Source organism: Theobroma cacao, chromosome 10 (genome assembly GCF_000208745.1).
Source record: "Theobroma cacao cultivar B97-61/B2 chromosome 10, Criollo_cocoa_genome_V2, whole genome shotgun sequence".
NCBI lineage: Eukaryota > Viridiplantae > Streptophyta > Magnoliopsida > Malvales > Malvaceae > Theobroma > Theobroma cacao.
This window is the reverse complement of record NC_030859.1, coordinates 4,446,751-4,468,712: the sequence shown is the minus strand read 5'-3', so window position 1 is coordinate 4,468,712 and position 21,962 is coordinate 4,446,751. Positions and strand designations below refer to the sequence as shown.

The 21,962-nt window shown below is 32.5% G+C and overlaps 2 protein-coding genes across 3 annotated transcripts; both read left to right on the top strand.

Annotated features, from left to right (window-relative positions):
* On the top strand, positions 5,205-6,702 carry LOC108663592 (putative disease resistance protein RGA4). Its single transcript, XM_018128797.1, has one exon. It carries the CDS (start codon positions 5,205-5,207, stop codon positions 6,318-6,320), a length of 1,116 nt encoding a protein of 371 aa, XP_017984286.1. The 3' UTR covers positions 6,321-6,702.
* Positions 9,168-13,425, top strand: LOC18586458 (probable protein S-acyltransferase 15). Of its 2 annotated transcripts, none has more exons than XM_018129234.1 (7): positions 9,168-9,596; positions 11,061-11,144; positions 11,247-11,348; positions 11,428-11,499; positions 12,536-12,634; positions 12,720-12,815; positions 12,933-13,425. In XM_018129234.1, exons 1-7 carry the CDS (start codon positions 9,321-9,323, stop codon positions 13,023-13,025), a joined length of 822 nt encoding a protein of 273 aa, XP_017984723.1. In that variant the 5' UTR covers positions 9,168-9,320; the 3' UTR covers positions 13,026-13,425. The 2 variants fall into 2 exon arrangements, with proteins under 2 accessions (XP_017984723.1, XP_017984722.1); XM_018129233.1 differs by having other exon boundaries at positions 11,052-11,144.

The following is a 21,962-nucleotide window of genomic DNA, read 5'->3' as shown; positions in this document are numbered from 1 at the left end:
TTAATATACTCTTTTCATCTTGAAAAGTAATTTTAAAATTTAGAAAAAGAAAGAATGTTAAGGATTTAGAAAATGAAATCTAATATAATTTTTAAACAAAAGATGGAAAGAGATTTTTATAGGATGCAAGAGTTGAAAATTTAGTATGTTGTTCGTTTTTTAAATGGAAAAAATCAAGAAAATAAGTTGAAATTAAGTTTGGATGAAATAGGGTGGTTATATCTTATTTGGAAAAAAGAAGAAGATAGAACATGAGAGAGAAAGAGAGTTGATAAAACAAAAATGTTTTACTTTTCATGGAAGAGTTTATTTTTCTTAATTTGGTATAAGTATATCAATTAAGGATTATTATATTATTATTCTTTTATATATTCTAGTTAAATTTCAAATATAATTAATCCACTATAATTTGTCATAAAACAATAAAATAATAAATTGATATATATTAAATCCACTAGGGGTAACTTCTTTTAAGATATCTAAACGTTTATTAATTTATACTTCTCCACAATAACTCGAAAAATTTGTTGTGCTCATTCCCATGCAACCAGCTTCGTTTATTCAATAAATTTGTAAGTAATGACCATGTAAAAATGAGATATGCTCTCTATAATTATTTAATATCTTAATCAAATTCAAGTCTTGAATTTTTGATAATATAGTCATTAATTAAAATAAATCAATAGACCCACATGTATCGATTTTGTTTGTAATTTTTTGTTTTTGTTTTCATGTAAACCAAGGACGTTTCAATGAACCCAGCAAAATTTTATTTCCCAATTAACAGTAATTGCGCAAAAAATATACTAGAATTCAAAGTTTTAACTGCAAACCAATTAATGATGGTTTGAAACTAGCTAGATTCACTAGTAATAGTGCTTCTGCCAAACTACACCTAAGCTTTCTCGAGGCAATATATCTCACCTGGGCTGAACAAGACCTATGCCTTGTGCCCACAAGCTAAAAATATTCTAACTCTGACTACAAGCCTCAACCCAAGAAACACATAAACCTTGAGCCTTAACAGATTGTTACTCCAAGAAGATTCGGTCTGGAACTAAAGAAAACCTTTCTGTTTTGTTTCCTGAGTTGAGCTGAAAGTAGTAGATTGGCTCCCATCTTAACGTTCTCTCTTCTTTTCTTCTTACTTGGCTTTCCCAATGACATCTTTTGTCATTCATAAGTTAGTATCTTCTTCATGCTTTTGATTTTAGGAAACATATTCTTCTCCACCTTAAGGAAAGTATCAAATTCCAATTTAGTGACCGTCCTGTAGAGTCACATTGGCTATGTACTTCCTCTTCTCCATTTATATATGTTGGCAGTGGTACATGATCATGATTCACTAGTCAATGGATTTTCCTTCTTTCAAAAACTCTTACAATTATCTTTCAAATAGACAAAAAAAGAAATGGCTGAAGGAGTTTTGTTTGACATTGCTGGATGCTTTAAAGCATCTTTCACTTAATACTTTGGATGCTTTAGAACACGTGTCAGAAAAGGAACAGACACATGGACAGCAATGACGTTCTTCCCATCCCTAGAATTTCTAGGGATTTATTCTTGTCCCAATCTCAAGGGATGGTGGAGGAGGAGGAAGGAAGAAAAAGTATTAAGTGAGACATGAACTTGAAACTTGAATTTTATACTTAAACCAATGTTTGTGCTGACTTCTTTTATACATATTAGGGAACATGTTAATGTATTAAGTGAGACATGAACTATTCAGGTTATCCTTGATTTTTCTTATCCCTAATATTGAAGACCTGGAACAACCCTAATCTGATGCAAGCCTTAGACAATCTGATGTCTAATGTCCAAAAGAACTAGACGGTCATTCTTAGTTGGATTTTTTTGATCCAGGTGATTATTTTGAGAGCCCTGCGTTACAAATTCTCTTCTTTGCTAAGGTCTAGAATATATAAATTTGATTTATTCTTTGACAACCTTCTTTCATTTTCTATAGCAAACTTGAAACTTGAGTTTTAACTATACTAGATTTAAATTGAAATTTCTGCTTCTATAGTGGCTTCTGAGTTTGCTATTTCATCAACTGCTCGCCTAGTGTTTGACCTGCTTAAGTCATAAAGCTTAATGTCATTATTCTCCCTCTCTACCTAATAAATTCTGAGGGTGGCATGTGTTATAGGTTTCTTGTGGAGCAATGGCACTTGCATTATTTGCAACATTTGGGACTCTCTTAGGTTGGCATATCTACCTAATAACTCACAATATGACAGCCATAGAGGTAGGTTGATTTTTTACAGTTGGATGCATGGCTTGGATTATTCCTGCATAGTTGTTTAAACCACTTTGAAATTATCCTTTTCACGGTATTATGAAGGAATACGAGCTGCATGGTTGGCTAAGAAATCCGGGCTGAGCTATCATCATCCATTTGATCTTAGTGTTTAGAAGAACATTACCTTGGTGCTGCGACTACTGTCGTTCTCTCTCTGTCTTGGCTTTGTGTGTCTTTCCTCTTTATTTTTCTTGTTAATATATTGTACCTGCAAGCTATTAGTATGTGATTTATCTGCCTCTTAATCAGGTATTGGGTCCCAACATGCTGAGATGGTTATGGCCGGCATCAATTAGCCATCTGAAAGATGGAGTGAGCCTCCCTACTTCACATGATAGTTCATAGAAATTTTCCAATTCCACCCAGGTTGTTGCAGGATTCTTGGCATTCCATACGTGTTATTACACGGTGAAGATTTTGCATTGTGTTCATTTTATCACATTGTTTCAAGAGGAGAAAGGATATGTTCAGTGAGTTATTGGCCTAACTAGGAGAAGTGGTCAACCATAGATCCCCACAGTGCCATGTAAGCTTTGTGTTGCCAGATAATAGTAGCTTGTGTTTTTTAGTTCCTTTTTTTTTTAATTATTTTTAAAGGAATTTTGTACATTAAATTAAATTGTGACATCATACAATAGGCAGTTGATGTAGGCTTCAAGTTGAATGTAATCTGTGTAATAAACATTTGTAAATGTTTCAACTTCAATCACACATTCAAGTTTATTCCACTTTTACCCTTGTGAAATAGTATTCTTTCTGGACATATGTGAAATTAAGCCAATTGAGGGTGGAGTCCTCTTTCAATTCATGCTATAAATCTCAACTTCTCTTTTCAAGATTCCAAATTGAGACCTCTCCAGGTTAACTGTTGAGATATTAGATTAAGAAAAAGTTTTCATTTCAATGTATTTTTATATCATAAAATGTTAAAATTTTGATAATATTCATGTTTAAGTATACAAAAAAAAAATTGAATTTGAGATAAATATACAAAAAATAAAAAGTATTTAGTATTTAATAATAAAATAAGAACATGACTTTGGGACTTTACTTCCAAAAAATTGGATAAAGAAAACGGAATAAAAGTAGTAACCATATATATTGCCCCAACAACATCTTAATATTCATTTGATTATATTATAAAGATTGGATCACTTTCTTCTTTCAGAATTGGAAGATATTTAACTGAATAATTATTTTATATATATATATATATATATATATATATTCTGATCATTTGTAAATATTTAATTATACTAATGGAATAATTTTGCATATGTAGAGAAATAATCAAAGAATTTTTTTAAAAAAATATTATCAATTTTGAAGGGATTTTATTGAATGAATGATTGTTTGCTTATGTTACAGAGAAATATTTATTTTATAGTATTGATAATTAAAAATTTTTTTTCAGAGCTTCTATACTATATTTTATAGTAGAGAACATATGTAATGTATTATCTTTACATAATTTTTTTTTTGTACCACTTCAATTAATTTTTATTTATATATTTTGTATATTTAATATTATATATATTAATTTGTTCCCACTGAATATTAATTCAGGATCAACTGTTCCACCCATCAACAGCATCTTATAATTCATTACTATTTCATCCATCGTTATCTTTCCTTCTGTCCATTAACAATTTAATTTTCATGTTGTTACTTATTTAAAAAAAATTTGGAATAAAAAAGCATTAAAGCACAATATTTTTAAAATTAAAATTTTCAATGTTAAATATATTATAGTCAATGTAGTTTTCTTAATCTCTATTAAAATTAAATGGAAGCAAGCAATAGACGGTACATAAAGATAGTATTAAAAAAATTAAAATTGAACAATAACTTTGATTTAAAATAAATGAAATGAAAAAAATTTTAAATAATTGATTAAATACAAGAAATATAACAATATGTATCGATTTTTATTCATAGAGTACGATATGTATTGCATATCTTAATTTAGTTTGCTGTAATTTTTGTAGAATATAACATAATTTTTAAATATTTAAAAAAAAAGAAGGATGAACGAAGAAAACAAGATGAAAGGAATATAGTTAAAGAAGAGGAAAGAAATTACTTCAAATCATAGAAATCCAATTAATTTTGGTAGTACTAATTAACGATAATTTGAAACTTGTTTTTGATAATCTAATCATGAATTAGAATTAATCAATAGAACAACATGTGTCGACTTTGCTTGTAATTTGTTCTTGTTTTCATCTAAACCAGGAATGTTTTGATGAACCCAACAAAGTTTTATTTGCCACTTAACAGTAATTGCACTAAAAATATAATACAATTCAAAGGTTTAATTGCAAATTAATTAATGGTGGTTTGAAAATTGAAACTGGTTATATGCACTAGTAAAAGTCCTTGCGGCAAACTACGCCTAAGCTACCTTTAGGCAATATATCTCACCTGGGCTGAGGAAGACCCACCCCTTAAGCCCAGAAGCTAAAAATATTCTACCTCTGGCTAGAAGCCTCAGCTCAAGAAACACATAAACCTTGAGCCTTAACAGATTGTTACTCCAAGAAGATTGAGTCTAGAACTAAAGAAAACCTTTGTGTTGGGTTCTTGAGTTGAGCTGAAAGTAGTAGATTGGCTCCCATCTTAACGCTCTCTCTTCTTTTCTTCTTACTTGGCTTTCCCAATGACATCTTTTGTCATTCATAAGTTAGCATCTTCTTCATGCTTTTGGCTTTAGGAAACATATTTCCTCCACCTTAAGGAATGAATGGATGCATCTCCATTGTCATCAAGGAAGGTATCGTTGGCTATGTACGTCCTCTTCTCCATCTATATATATTGGCAATGGTACGTGATCATGATTCACAAGTCAAAAGATTTTCCTTCTTTCAAAAGCTCTTACAATTATCTTTCCAGAGAAAAAAAAATGGCTGAAGGAGTTTTGTTTGACATTGCCGAAAAAGTCCTGGAGCATCTGGGATCTTCAGCTCTCCAAGAGCTTAGCTTGGCCAGTAATGTAAAAGCTGAACTCACCAAGCTCGAAGAAATTGTTTCCATTATCAAAGTTGTCCTTCTCGATGCGGAAGAGCAACACAACAGCAACAACCAAGGGGTCAAGGTCTGGCTCAAGCAGCTTAAAGATGCAGTTTATGATGTGGACGACTTGCTAGACGATTTCTCCACTGAAGTTTTACGGCGAAAGACAATGAAGGGGAATGAAATGTCAAAAAAGGTGCGCATTTTCTTCTCGAAATCAAACCAACTCTCATATCGTCTCAAGCTGGGTCATAGAGTTAAAGCTTTAAGTGGAAAACTAGAAGCAATTTCAGCTAATAGAATCAAGTTCGGATTTAATGAGCGCCTTGTAGAGTCACAAATTCAAAGTAGTGAAAGAGAGCAAACGCATTCCTTTGTACGCTTAGAGGAAGTGATTGGAAGAGATGGTGATAAAAATGAAATTATAGAATTGCTACTGGAAACCAACTCTGAAGAAAGTATTAAAGTTGTCCCCATTGTTGGGATTGGAGGATTAGGAAAAACTACATTAGCTCAAATGGCGTTTAATGATGAAAAAGTTAAAGCACATTTTGAGCTAAAAATATGGGTATGTGTGTCAGATAGGTTTGAAGTTAAAATAGCTGTGGAAAAAATACTAGAGGCTGCAGCTCAAAAGAAAGTTCAACAAAATTGTCAATTGGAAACATTGCAAAATGACCTCCGAAAGGAAATTGATGGAAAGAAATATTTGCTTGTCCTAGATGATGTGTGGAATGAGGATGCACAGAAGTGGTCTATGGTGAAAAGTCTGTTAATGGGGGGAGCTAGAGGAAGTAGGATTGTTGTAACTACAAGGAGTGAATTGGTTGGAAGAGTTACAAGCACAATTTCACCATACTTTCTAAAAGGTCTATCAGAAAGTCAATCTTTGTCCTTATTTAAGCAAATAACATTTGAAAAACAAATCCAAACATCCAATTTTCTTGACCTAGAGTTAAAAACAATTGGAGAAAAGATTGTGAAATACTGTGCAGGGGTTCCTTGAGCAATTAGGTCCATTGGAAGCTTTTTATGCCTTGAAAGAACCAAATCAAAGTGGTCACGTGTGCTTGAAAATATAACTCAACAAGGAACTGGTATTGGGCCAATTTAAAGGTTGAGTTATGATCATCTTCCATCACATTTGAAGCAATGCTTTGCTTATTATTCCTTATTTCCAAAGGATTATAGAATCAGTAAGCATGCTTTGATAAACTTTTGGATGGCTCAAGGATTTATTCAGTCACCAGACAGAGGCCAATCTCTAGAGAATGTTGGTCATGATTACTTCATGGATTTGCTTGGGAGATCTTTCTTTCAAGAGGCAGAAAAAGATTATTTTGGCAATATAGTAAGTTGCAAGATGCATGATCTGATGCATGATCTTGCCAAATCCGTTGTTGGAAGTGAGTGCTTTTATGTTACAAATTTAGATGTAGAAAATTTAAATGAAAGTACACGTCATGTGTCATTTGGTGAAAAAATAGATTTTTTGCAGAAGATTTCAAGTGTCTCACCCAGAGTAAATAAGATAAGAACATTTTTTCAGCCATTTACCTTTGAAGGAATTGAGTTCAGATACTCTTCACTTTCGATGCCATTGAACTTAAATGAAAATGAGTCCAGTAGAGATAAACTTATAAGAAGCTTTAAATGTTTATGAATGTTGGATTTAAGATGTTCAAGATTTGAAAAGATACCACATTCTATTTGTAGATTAAAACATCTACGTTATCTTGATCTTTCTATGAACGATTATATTAGGAAAGTACCTAATTTTGTGACAAGGCTACATAATTTGCAAACACTGGATCTTAGCTCTTGTATAAATCTCGAGGAATTGCCAAGAGATATTGGAAACATGGTGAGGCTTAGGCATCTTGAAATTGACAAATGTAATAGGTTGAGATATATGCCACGTGGACTAGGGCAATTGACTTGTCTTACATTGTTACCAATGTTCAAAATAAGCAAGAGAGATCGGCATGTTGGGGGGCTAAGTGAATTGAATAGGCTGAATAACTTGGGAGGACAACTTTCAATTGAAAGTTTAACAGATGCCACTCTAGAAAGCGGGACTGCCTACTTGGAAGAAAAGTTGTATCTGGAGTCGTTATTTTTATCATGGTCGTGGGATGAATACAGTAGCCAATGGGATGAAGACAAGGTGTTGGAGAGCCTACGACCACATCCAAATCTCAAGGAGCTACAGGTGTGGATGTTTCACGGAGCCAAGTTTTCAAATTGGTTGTCTTCCATCACAAAATTAGTCCAAATTCATTTAAATTTTTGTAAAAAACTCCGAAATCTACCTCCTATGGATCATCTCCCCTCTCTAAAGGATCTTGACCTTGATGGTTTGGATGCTTTAGAACACGTGTCAGATATAGAAACAGACACGTTGACAGCAACGACGTTCTTCCCATCCTTAAAATTTCTGAAGATTTCCCGGTGTCCCAATCTCAAGGGATGGTGGAGGAGGAGGAAAGAAGATGATGAGGATGATGAAGAATCAATTGAAGCATCAACTACAGAGTTGCTGCCTCACTTTCCTTGGCTTTCCACATTAACAATTTGGGGATGTCCTAATCTAACCTCCCTTCCATTGTTTCCAACTCTCAATGACAAGTTGAGCTTGAGGATTACCAGTGGAAGGCTATTGTAGCAGACAACGAGGATGAGAACCAAGGGAAAGATAACATCAGCTGCAACAACATCATCATCGACTACTCTTTCTCTCGCCAATTTGAAGTCTCTGAGGTTAAGTGGGATGGAGAATGTAAAATCTGTGTTAAAGGAATTTTTACAAAATTACCGCTGCACTAGTCTTGAGTCTCTAGAGATTGAGTGTTGTCTTGAGTTGACATTGTTACAGACAGAAGTGCATGCCTTCACCTCTTTACAAAAGTTGATGATATATGAATGTCGCAATTTGATGGCTTTGCCTAACTGGATACCCAATCTCACTTCCCTCCAAGAGTTGGCCATTGAAAGCTGCGACAAATTACAATCATTGCCAGAAGGGATGAGTCGACTCACCAATCTACACCTTCTCCGAATCTATGATTGTCCCCATTTGAGTGAAAGATGCAAAAGGGACACCGATGCCGATTGGGCTGAGATTTCTCACGTCTCAAATATTCGCATTGATACATTGAGATCCCAAGGACGTTGTCTGCTGCTTTGCCTAATTTGATGAAAATTGAAGTAACTTTCTTACAATCCTCTCCTCTCTTATTAATGCTTTATTTTTCATTTTGTTGAATAAGTGATGCATTTTAGTCTCATCGTTTCCCTCATCTTTTCAAGAAGCAAGACTGGACAGTGATTCACTTTTATGTCTTTTTCAACTCATCATCTCACCGTTAGATTCAATTTCTTAGGATTTGGGCCACAGAAAAATGCGAAGCCTTTGATTTTTTATTCTGCCGCTTAGTTTTACAGGTCTGTTCTTTTGTTCTTCACATTATTAATTCTTCATTTTCTTTACTCTTTACTTTTTTTAAAAAATAAAATTTAACATTATTAATTCCTTGAAATGGCATAAAATGCAGATAAAACAATATATCAATATAACCCAATCTCTGCATTTTTTAACAAATTAATGTATTATTGATTAAATATGTAGTATTTTTATACCAACTTAATTACTGCTTATTGAAAAGGTTAAATTTGTTATAATTTTTAATTAATATATGCTTATTTAAATAAAAATTATGTCTCGTTTAAATTATTTGCGATGCGTTATCTATTGAACAAGTAATATCATCAATCCATTAATTTTGATTCTTAATTTCTTTTTTTATATTTGTTTTTTCCAATAAAAAATTTCACAAAATTCATCTTTTTGAAGTCCAACACAGATTGTCAGTTATCAACGGCCCAAAAATTATAACCCAAAACTTTGATTAGGAGCCCAAGATACTTTTGACGACATTCAAAAGTAAAACTCTCATGTCTACCAGCCCTCTTCCTCTTCTTCTGATCAACCCAAGAATTCTCCAAAATGAAGTACCAAAAATTCCTCTCAATTCCAATCTGTGCTGTGTTTTTCTTGATCGGTTTTGTTTATTATATCACAGTTTTCATTTTCATTGAAGATTGGGTTGGTTTGCAGAGCTCAGCTGGATTTTTAAATGCCACGATCTTCACTTTCTTGGCTTCTCTCTGTCTCTTCTCTTTTTCTGTAGGCGTTCTTACTGACCCAGGTTATGTTCCTTCTTCTTATCTCCCTGATGTTGAAGATAGTTCTTCTGTCTCAGATGAAGAACCCAAGAAAAATGTAAGGTCTTTTTTTTTTTTCCTAAATGTATTAGATCAACATTTTCAAGGAAAGTTGAATTTTTTGTGTTTTGAGATATGATGTGATTTGGGTTTTCTACATTCACTAGAAAGCTTTTAGAGAATTGGACTGAAATGTTAGGTATTAACTGTTAGATGCTTGTGAATTTTGAAGGACAAGCTTAGGAACTGTATAGTTTTTGGAGAATACTGTTCATTTACCATCTCAAAATTTTACTCGAGATATGTTCTATAAAATAAGGTAATTGAAGGAGCTTTTACTTTTATGGCAATTATAAAAATTTCAAGTATATGTGTTTTATTCCAATTTGGATCTTTTGGACATGAAAGACGAAATTAAGACTCCATATGATTGATGCTTTTGCTCTTTGTTTTCTTCTTTTTGCAAAAAATGAATAGAAAAGAAGAAGCAAAATGAATAGAAAATAAAAAAAAATAAACAAAAAGCAATGAGCAAAAACATCAACCAAATGCAACCTAACTATTTCCAATGGCTTTTGGTTGGAGCTTAACAGGGTTGGCACTTATCATTTCTTGGGTTTAAATTGTTTTACCGATGACTTATATAATACAGTTGATAGCCACAGCATGAAAAGTCAATATTTGTTGTCTAGTCTTAAGTTTTGGCATGTGCAATATTCTAAATATTGCATTTTTTATGATTTAAGAATATGCTAAAGATTATGTATACAAGTTTTATAGTTGTCAGAAGCATGATATGACGTTAAAGCAATCAATATAGAATAGCTGAATTGAGGTTCAAAGAGGTTCTTCACAAACAATGATAATATGAGACCTGTGATATTGAGTAGTCAATCCAGCTGGCAGTTAGAGGGGTAGTTATGGAGATTGTCGTTGGTGAAGAAAGTTTAGTACATGAGTGAAGAAAAGTTTAACCCAAGAGCTTATGAAGTGAAAGTAATCATGTTATAGATTTATCAAACATGGGAACAAGAAAGTAGAATGACATTGAAGGTAAGAATAACTAGTCTATATAATTATAACCAGCTGTTTCTATGAATTCAAAATTTCCCAATTTATATGGGTAGTCTTGGTCCATCAAGATGTATCTAGTTGATTCAGGACCCATTAGGATACGAGGCTAAACTTCTATGTTTTATCTGTAAACCCATTATTATTGAGAAAGACATTCATTTCGGAGTTAGTCAGTTTCATAACGAAACAGCGTGGTTAAAGTTATACGAGTATACTGCTATCATAGCCATGTCATGGAGTCCTTTTTATCTCAATGTCTAGTGAGATCGTGCTCACTGTTTTCTTTTCTTTTCCTTTTTTATTAAGGTTTTATGGAAGTTAATAAGTACAGGGCTATATGTTTTGTGTAGTAAGGGTTTTGTTGTTTTGATTTCAGTTATGCATTTTGCAAAGTGTATAACTTCATTTTGTATTCTGACTACATGGATGAATGATTTAGGGTGTACAGTTAAAATACTGTGACAAATGTGCTGCTTATAAGCCTCCCAGGGCTCATCACTGCCGGGTTTGCAGAAGATGCATACTAAGGATGGTAGGATGTATTTATTTTAGCAATTTTTATGTAAGAGTTTTTCTTTAACCATAAAATTTGCAAATATGGTTTCTAAAATTCTAATGCTCTAATTGGGTGCAGGACCATCATTGCCTGTGGATAAATAATTGTGTTGGTTATTGCAACTATAAAGCTTTCTTCAATCTTATACTTTATGCAACCATCGGTAGCATCCACTCCACGGTATGTATCATTGGTTTCTTGTCTTGTATTATTGCTACAAAGTTGCACCAAGTTTTGACATAAAATTTGTCATGCTTAGATAACCATAATAAGCTGTGCCTGTCAGAAGGACTGGAATTACAGCGGAAGAACTCCCCTCAAAATTTTTTATGTAAGTTGGTAGCTAATAATATGTAGTTGATTAGCTGCATCTGCGATTTTATTGTTTTTATGGCAATATATTTGGTCAAATGAATTATTTAAGCTAGAATTCTGGCTAATTGCCTGTCCCCTGTTTGTAAACTTGTAGAGAAGCTAGGTCTGGACAACTATGTCTACAGTAGCTGTTTCTGGCTAGCAGAATTGCTTTGTATTTTGTAAGTTTCGATGGTGAGGCAGAGTCCAAAGTAAATATAAAATCTAGTTGGCTACAGTTCTTTACCTTTTGTCTCTAGATTTTTGGTGTATTCTGGTTAAGACTCTCTAAACTATGTCAATCATATGTTGTTTTCCTCTGTTTCCTTGTCATCTTAAATCAAAATGTATACACTCTGACCCTTTTTTGTTTTTGTTTAACTTTATCAATTTTCTTATACTTAACCAATCTTTGTGCACACTTGTTTTCTACATATTAGGGGACATGTTAAAGTATTAAGCGAGACATGTACTTTTTAGGCTACCCTTGTTTTTTCTTCCCTACTATTGAAGGAGAACAACCCTAATCTGATGTCTAATGGCCAAATGGAACTAGATGGCTATTCTTAGTTGGATTTATTTAATCCTGGTGGTTGCTTTGAGAGTCCTGCGTTGTAAATTCTCTTCTTCGCTAGTCTAGAATATATAAATTTGATTTATTCTTGGACTACCTTCTTTCTTTTTGGATAGAAAAATTGAAACTGGAGTTTTAACTCTACTAGATTTAAATTAAAATTTCAGCTTCTGTAGTGGCTTCTGAGTTTGTTATTTCATCAATTTACCAAATTGAATTCCAGGAGTCTGCTCACTTATTGTTTGACCTGCTTAAGTCAGGAAACTTTATGTCAATAAGTCCTGGCGCCTTTGAAGTATGACTGAAGAGACTCATCTTTCCTTTAATTCCTGCTTCTCGCCAACCTGTCCTCCCACCCCCACCCCCCTCCCACTCTTTTTTTTTTCCCTGTCCCTGCAATCCAGATATTATTAAATTCTGAGGGTGGTATGTTTTGTAGGTTGCTTGTGGAGCAATGATGCTTGCATTATCTGCAACACTTGGGACTCTCTTAGGTTGGCATATCTACCTGATAACTCACAACATGACAACCATAGAGGTGGGTTGATTTTTACAGTTGGATGCATGTCTTGGATTACTCCTGCATAGTTGTTTAAATCACCCTGAAATTATCCGTTTGCCAGTATTATGAAGGAATACGAGCAGCATGGTTGGCTAAGAAATCTGGGCTGAGCTATCGTCATCCATTTGATCTTAGTGTTTACAAAAATATTACCTTGGTACTTCTCCCTTCTTATCTGTCTTGGCCGTGTGTGTGTGTCCTTCCTCTTTATTTTCTTCATAATATATTGTACCTGTAAGCTATTAGTACGTGATTTTATCTGCCTCTTAATCAGGTATTGGGTCCCAACATGCTGAGATGGTTATGGCCGGCATCAATTAGTTATCTGAAAGATGGAGTTAGCTTCCCTACTTCACGTGACATTTGATAGATATTTTCCAAATCCACCCAGGTCGTTGCAGGATTAGTGGCATTCCATGCTTGTTATTACACGGTGAAGATTTTGCATTGTGTTCATATTATCACATTGTTTCAAGAGGAGAAAGGATAGGTTGAGTGTGTTGTTGGCCTAAGTAGGAGAGAAGTGGCCAACCAGAGATCCACACAGTGACATGTGTGCTTTGTTTAGCCTGATAATACTAGCTTGTTTTATTAGTTCCTTTTTTGAAATTATTTTCTACTCCCTTTATAAAGGAATTTTGTACAGTAAATATTGTAACATAATACAGTAGGCAGTTGATATGGGCTACAAGGTGCAAGTAATTTGTGTAATTAACATGAAATGTGTAAATGTTTTGACTTCAATCTCACATTCAAGTTTATTAACACTTTTACCCTTGTTCCAAAAATTGATAGCAGTATTCTTTTTGGACATATGTGAAAGAGTCCTCTATCATCTCATAAACCTCAAGTTCTCAAGTTTAACCGTTGAGGTGTAAATGTCCACAACATTGTCTCCACCCAAAAAAAATTTCCTGAATCCAATTGCCTTGAGATGATTTATTGAGTTATGATTATTAATTATGTTCCAATCACAAAATCTAACATGGTTCACCATCTGGACTGTTACATGCAGTAAGGTTGAAAACCCTAATGCTTAGGGATAAGGAAGATGAAAGATGAGCAAATCCAATTGGAAAAGATAAATGATCTTAACCTGGAACAACTTGAGCAATAGTAATTATGTTAGAAAGCTCAATCAAACTCCAACAACTTGACTCAATGTATCTAATAATGGACATGAGCAATAGTAATTATCACATCTGGCATAAGTTAGACAACACATAACTTGTTACAACTCCAATAGCCATTGAGCTCCTTCTTCAATGTTTCAGATGTGGTTGGGACAGTTTCCTGGATTTGTGGTTGGGGCATTTGCAAAATATAACCTCTAAGACTTAAAAGTCAAATATTAAAATGAGATCTTTTTTATTGAAATTTAAAAAAATTTATTAAAATTTTATTCTTCTAGTTTTTTTAGATGTAAAATTTCTAATTAAACTTTTATAATCAAATTCTTCTAATATTTCTTTTATTATCAAGTAGATATTATAAATTGAAAAAAAAATAATTGGTTCTATAAATAGAAAAAAAGTTGTTCAAAATCATTAAATATTGAGCGAAAATAGAAAAAATATGTGAGAAAAAAATAATTGTTGAAAATCATTAAATACATATTATCGTTAATTGATTGAAAAAAAAGTTGAGAATTAATAGCATTATAGGAATTGAGAATAATAAAAAATTGATATTTATTAAGCATATAATTAGAAAAATGAGAAAATATGTTATTTTATTAATTATCTTTAACTTTTACTTATTTTTAATAAAATATGAGATAATTAATTAAGAATTAATAGGAATGTGGAAGTAAGAGAAAATAAATATTTATTAGGCAAGTAAATATTTTATTAATTATGTTAATTTTTTATATAATTAATCATATTATTATTACAAAAATATATAACCTCTTCAAATATGAAGCCTAAAGCCCTTGCTTAGATGGCTTTACCCAACAATCGGCTCTGGCAAGATTGATGCCTAGTGAGAGAGGGAATGGAGGCTAGTAGGACCCCCGACTCTAAAAAATTTTAAAATTTCATAATATACTATTGTTTTTTTAAAAAGCTTTTATAATTTTGTCCTTACAATAATTTGTTTTTGGTAAGATACCTTTACAACAATTATTCAACAACTAATTTAAGTGGATTTAGAAACAAAAGTAAAACCTATTGCAGCATGCTTTTTTGCTATGAAACTCATTAAGAACGAGTTTCATAATAAAATGTCAGATAATTTTCTTAAATAGTCATTGATCATTTTCATTCAGAAAGAAATCATTTGAAGTTTTGATATTGATTTAGCGATAGATGTCTTTAACTCTATAAAAAATCATCGAACTCAATTAAAATGTTTAATCTTAGTATACAATAGTTGTTAAAAAATGTCTTTATTTTGTAGTTAATATGTAATTGGAGTTATTTATGTAATTTTTATATAAATTTTGTTCATTTAAATTCTCTTATATTTTTGTCAAACATTAAACTTTTAGTATAACTATTTTATAGACATTATCTTCTCCTCCAAATGTAAAATCTTGACTCCAATATAAAGAATGACCAGTAAAATACAAACCTAGATAATTAGACTACTCACTATTGAATCAGACCACATGAAGCTAACCATTCATTGGTAACTCTTCCCTGTTCTTAGAGAGCATTAAGAATTCAGATGTTCAAAATAGAATCTTTGCTATTAACAAATCAGGGTGATTCACACGTGGAATGCATATTATTCAGGTATAGGAGGCTTGACTTGAAGAAAGCGAAGGACATTTTCAGGAAGATTCATCCTGGAAAATCCTTGGAAGGATATGACTGCGTCAAGATTCCAATATCAGATACCATTTGCTTTCAACTATTAGTAAACAATACATTAACAGTCAATAGGTTGTGCAGTCACTTTCTGTCTGCAAAATGTTGCTTTAGTCCACTCAAATAATTTCCTGGTACTGTATATCCAACTTTATTCTAGTCAACCATGATCGTCCTTTCGCGTGATTGGCATGGAGAAGTTTTAGTTGAATCCAGTTCATCCTCAACGCTGGGATAGTGCTTGCTAGCCGCCATGAACTGGTGCAAGTTGCTATCTTGATTGGTGATGTAAGTGAAATCTAGTGGACATTTGCTACATCTGCATGAGTTTTGCTTGTCAACACGTGAAACATTTCTGGTACTGCTGTTAATTATTTTGGTTAGTTTACTTTGTAATTAAAGCAAATCAACATTAATTGAGATGACTAACATGGGCTACTCAAGTAATCTATAAAAAGATTCAAAATGGTTGGCCACTTCCTTTATCAGAATCTCAAGATGGTAACTAATTAATCTCCCTTGGATTATAATTTTCTCAATGAACTTTGTCCCTCTCCTTCATGCCATGAAGTGTAAAAAATTTTGTGTTCCACTCTCCTTCAATAATTCACTTAACTCAAGATTTTTACTATCATGATTTTTTTTTCTTTTTATAGTTTGCCCAGATATCAACCTTTTTACTCACAATAAATTGTCTTTTGCCTTCATCAAAATTATCTTGCTGCATCTCTACTTGCTTCTGCCATTACTTGATAGCATGCTTTGTCTCCTTAAGTTTGAACCGTATGCCAACTATTTTTTACCCTCTTTTCTTTGATGCCTTCCAAGCTTCAAGAAACGTATCTGAAAAACTCCCTTCCTCTAACTAGTGATTGAAGAAATGAAAAGGTCTCGATCCCCGATTCACTACCTTTTCTCCTAACAAAACTGGGTTATAGTCCAATAGAGAACTAGGTAGGCATTTTACAACAGATTCTTATTTTTTCTCCGAAGACATTCACCAGTAAAAATTTGTCTAATCTGCTAACTGAAAGATCAATTTTGTTGCAACACCAAGTGAATTTACCACCCACCATTGGAAGGTTAATCAACTCCAAACTATCCACGAACTCCCCATACTAAGAGAATGCCTTACTATTCACGTGGCTTCCAACCTGGCCTTCACTATTCTTGACCATATTAAAATCAGGCCCCTAAACACCATTAAACAAAACTGTTTCTAAAGAAACCATCAAGCTCCTCCCATAACCATTGCTTGTTGCCATCATCATTTGGGCCATATATAGTTCCAAATCCACACCTTAAATTCATATGACTAAGAAAGCCAATAGGTAGATTATAACTTTTACACACCATGCAAGATTTAACAGCAAAAAAATGTGTCCTTCTAAATAGTGATAAGCCCACCTAATGCTTCATACGGACTTGAAAATGTTCCTCAAATTCCATCGTTATTCGTTTTCTTGCATCGCCTTATAGTCTTTGTCCTCCACAAACGGCATTTTAATTTCCTATAGGAGGAGCAAGTTAGGCTTGACCTTAACCACAAAGATTTTTTACCACCCTTTTTTCTCCTTTTCCCCTAAGTCTCGTATATTTGATGTTAAAATGTTTATAAGAAAATAAAATACACCCCAAAATCACAAATTGAAGATGAAGACACTCAAGCTAACAGCTCGTTTTTGTCTGTTTTCCTTAAAGGCCTAACGTGGGTTCTTTTCCTTCTTCAAACACTAATACTAAGTCCTCACTCACCTCCCAAGTTACAGCAGCCTCCTTCAATGTACGTGAAACTCCAAGTTTGACTTAAAGTTAGAAACGTAATTTAGTTTGGTGAGTTATTGAATTAATGTTTCTATACGAGATTCTTGGACTTTTACAACTTAGAAAATGCATGCTTTCATAAACGAATAAGTTTACTAGAAAGGAGGGACCTAGAAAGTGTCAAAAGGCTTTATTTTAAATTTAAAAACTATATTATGGACAAAAAGTATGGATACATGTTCATGAGATATCGGCACTTGAAATCCAAAAATGATCCTAATGAATAAGTATCAATATTTGTTAATGAGTAATCAAAAAAGAAAAGTATTGATATTTACATTATGAATTTGAAAATAAAAGTAAAATAGACTTTTCACAATTGTTTTAAAGCCCTAAACCTCAAGAAACTTTCCTTAAATGGTTTAAACACTTTCTCTCAATACTCTCAGCCTATTTTTCTCTCTGATCTCTACACACTCCCTCTCATCTTTCTAAATCATTTTCAAGCATATAAAAACTCATTTTTGAGTTCTGATTTTCGTTTTAAAAACTCCTAGAGGTAAGGTTTCGTTATCTTAAACATCTAATTTTTAGGTTTTGATTCCAAAAATTTTGATTTACTTAAAATTCGTTTCTCTTTTGAAAGTTTAGTTTTTTTATTGGGTTTACACAAAATCGTATCATATTTGCCAACTCGTGGCTATGTCACCGTATACTATACAATTTACATGCATATCCCATAACCCACAATATATATGCACAAGACCAAATGGCCAAAATAACCAGATGATCAGCGGGAGTGACTCCAAATGAGGAGATAACTACCGAATGTCATGGTCTCGAATTTACCAAAGATGTACTTGGATTCCTTCAAGAGTATCTAAGATCTAACTACCTCTGGATCTAGAAATGGGAAATTTAAAATAGTGAGTATAACTTAGTGAAGGATGTTTGAGGGGAACAAGTAATAAGCGAAAAAGAGTTTATAAACAATGCTCTTCTTCTTTGAAACCATTCAGTTTTGCTCACAAATAAAATCCATTATGCAATGTCAATATTTCACTCTTAAACAATTATATCAATTGAAAAACATCCTTTCTTTACTCAGTGAGGTGATCAATACTAGTGGGAAAATGTTTTCATGAACAAACCAGCTATAACCATCATTCATCCAAAAACAGGACATAAGTAGTGATACTTTTACGAAATGTATTGATACATTTGGTCCAAAATATCCTAGTAACTTATCCTAATGAACAAATATTGATACATTTTCAGAGGTATCGATACTTCATTTAAAATTTACAAATTTTTTGAAATTTTTAACTGTTAAACCCGTTTATATCATTCCATTCAAAAACTCAACTTTGTCAACACTTTTTTCAACACCTTAATCTTAATTAACACATTTCCACACTTATAAACTTAATCATACTTATCAATCATCACAATCATCAAGAAAACACTTCCAAACTTGCTATTTCACTTAGGATTCACAACATCAGAATGTCGGATTACACTTAAACAATTTCTATACCTTTCTATGGGACTTACTAACCATGGGATAATGATATTTCCTCTTCACTATCAAGGGAATTGAGCTACTCCATGGGACGCTCAACCACAAAATAGTGATATTTTTTCCTCACTATCTAGGGAATCGCAGCATTCCTAAACGCGAGATGGTGACATTTTCCCCTCACTATCAAAAGACACTGTATCACTATCCAGTGCATATAGCCACTGACCTCATATTATATTTAGCCTTAGCTACCATGTCATTCAATACACATGTCACAATCTCTCAACACATCATCATAACAGTAGCTCATAAGCTTACAACATAACAACATATCAACTCAATAACATATATAGCATCATAGTACGATACTTATAAGTTTTTAACACATCAAGTTCACGTGTTAGTCAAGAACACATACATCAGCATAGAGTATCAATACACAAGCTTGTTCCCTTATACATTTTGAAAACATTTAAGCTTAATCATACTTGAAGCTTTTCGTGCATTTCGTGAAACTTTTAGAATGCATATCCACTCGGCCACCTACACTGTAGCTTAACCAACACAATAGCCAAACCAGGCAACCAAGCTCCCTAATTACAAGACTTTGGAGCTCCAATGCAATCTAGCATTAAACCAATGCACAACAATCAATATTTTTCTCATACCCATTTCCATCCATAATCCTTGCAGTGCATAATACACACATCTTGACTTTAGCTCAACCCAAAAACTTTTTCATTTACACAATTCACATTATTACTAATTCATTTCAACTTACACTTAGCTTGGTGAGCTTCCTCCAAGGCACTCAACTACACTTAGCTTGGTGAGCTTCCTCCAAGGCACTCAACTCAACAACCCTATCACTTAGGAGGAAAATCACATATCTCTTAGTGGAAACACAAATTCAAAAGAACCAATCGGTCAATGCATCTAGAAATGGGTAATACTTACTTTAATTTGCTCAATTTCAACTTGAATCCACCTCTAGACATATTTTGGAGTTAGATTGGGAGAGGGGAGTTGAGGGTGTCTTGAGTTGGAAAGAAAATAAAAGGGCCGTTCAACTAGAGACCATTATATTTATTTTTGCACTATTACATGAAAATATCTATATATTTGTACAATGTATCGATACTTTTCACATATAATACTTCCCAAGGCATTCTTTCATATAAATATTGATACTTATTCTCGATGTATCGATACTTTTTCAATAGAACCTAATTTCTCCTAAGCTCACCAAGTAAATTACCATCTTAATCTCATTAAAAGTAAGGGGCATTACAAAATCACATTCTTGCATAAGTTTAAGTTAGGGATAGAGGTGATTTAAGGTAGAGCAAAAGATTTGTGCATCTTATATTTGGTAAAATAAAAAAGATCTTCAAAGTAGATACAAAGTCAAGATAAGATGTATCATATTTCAAAATATAATACTTCAACATTAGTGCTGATGAAGGGTTATATCTCAATAAGACTCAAATTAAAAATTCACTCAGGTGGGAGAATTTACCAATTAAGTTAATTTCTTATCGATTGTACATATGATATCTAATATTAACATTTTACGAAGATGTTTGAATTTAAGAGTATTTATTTACTCCATAAGATTAGCAAAAATATCAAAGTGTAATTATTAAAAATAATAAGCAAAAAAAAAAAAAGGCAACAAATTTGCTAGATCACACCAAACAAGTAATAATTTCCACAAATGTTAAAAAGTAAAACTCAAAAAAAAAAAAGAATAAAAAAGGCAAAAGTAGAATGAGTAATATATAACAAAACTATTAATTAATTGTAGGGAGAAAACTCATCTGTCTCTCTCTCTCTCTCTCTTTGTTCTCGTACATTGGATGGATAACGACAGGACATCTTCCAGTCTGTAGAGTGATCAGTTTCAATGTGTCATCTCTGTGCATGTTGTTTCTTTTTTTGATCTTGTCTATTTTGATTTTATATCAGGTTGAAATTAATGAAACATATTCACGATTGGTGAGGGCTTGATTTTTTCTCCAAATGGATTTTGGACATGCATTCTTATCCATTCAGCTGACAATCACCAACAATGCATGTGCTTAGATTTGGACATAACCCAGTATAATAATTTTTTTCGACAAAAAAAAAAAACATTCTTTTAATTTGTTGTGCTTGCATGTAGATTGGATCTCTGGTCATATACATTATGTGCACATCTATGTTTTCCTTCTAAATTATATATAAAAATTTGTATCTTACCAACTCAAAAGGGGCTGTAATTCAGATAGCCTATGTCTTGTCTCATATACAACAATGCTCTCTCCAACTATGCATTAATTGTTCTTTTGACTCGACACGGTTGGTCAAGTCGGTAGATGTTCTAGCCTTTTAGGTGAAAAAGTAATTTATTTTATGTACCAAAACAAAAAGGAATTTTTTTTACTCAAATTTCCAAATGAAATTAATTTTGTAATAATATTAAATATTATGTTATGGGGAACGATTTAAAGACTCTGTAATAACATATTTTTCAGGATTTGAATTTGGAATTTTCATAAAAATTTCAAATCTCGAATTTTAGCAGTTACAGTGTCCCCTCGAGAATATAGAAATAATTTTTACGAGACAAATGGGTATTCATAAAAGGGAAAAAAAAGATAGTACTTAATTTATCTTATTCCTTTTAAATACTAATAGTATATATTATAATACTACTACTAAGACTTTGCATTTAAACAAAAAAGATAAAAAGCATTAATTCTTTAAAAGTGTTAATCTTTTGGGCATTAGAGTTCAAAGCAAAATTAAATGTTAAATTTTCAGAAATTATTTTTCGAATATCGATCAATTAATTTTTTTTATATTTAAAGATTTTAATTTCTCATAAAAAATAATCTTCTCGAATCTTATCTTTTGGTGCCGTGTATCTCAAAATGTAAATTTAAAATTTTTAAGATATAATAATTTCAAATTCTTAATATTGAAATGTCTCGAGATTTAATTAATATGGATCGGAGCGCTTGCCGTAATTATGATCTAATTGTGTTGTTTTTTTGTTTTTACCTTTTGGTACGAATTTGTCAAATTATGTGACTAAATTTATCGTTTTCTAAGGACAAGAAGCACAGGGAGAAGCGGAAAATCAACGACGCAATTGTGTTCTCTCATGCGGTTAAAGAAGCACAGAATTGTTTGCTTAGGGAAATGTTTGCTACAGACAGTC

Excerpts from the sequence above, each read along its gene's own strand:
- LOC18586458 (XM_018129233.1), top strand. The coding sequence starts at position 9,321 with ATGAAGTACCAAAAATTCCTCTCAATTCCAATCTGTGCTGTGTTTTTC. Across the intron at positions 11,500-12,535 it reads CTCCCCTCAAAATTTTTTAT|GTTGCTTGTGGAGCAATGAT; the intron begins GTAAGTTGGTAG and ends TATGTTTTGTAG. Across the intron at positions 12,816-12,932 it reads TTTACAAAAATATTACCTTG|GTATTGGGTCCCAACATGCT; the intron begins GTACTTCTCCCT and ends CCTCTTAATCAG.
- LOC108663592 (XM_018128797.1), top strand. The coding sequence starts at position 5,205 with ATGGCTGAAGGAGTTTTGTTTGACATTGCCGAAAAAGTCCTGGAGCAT.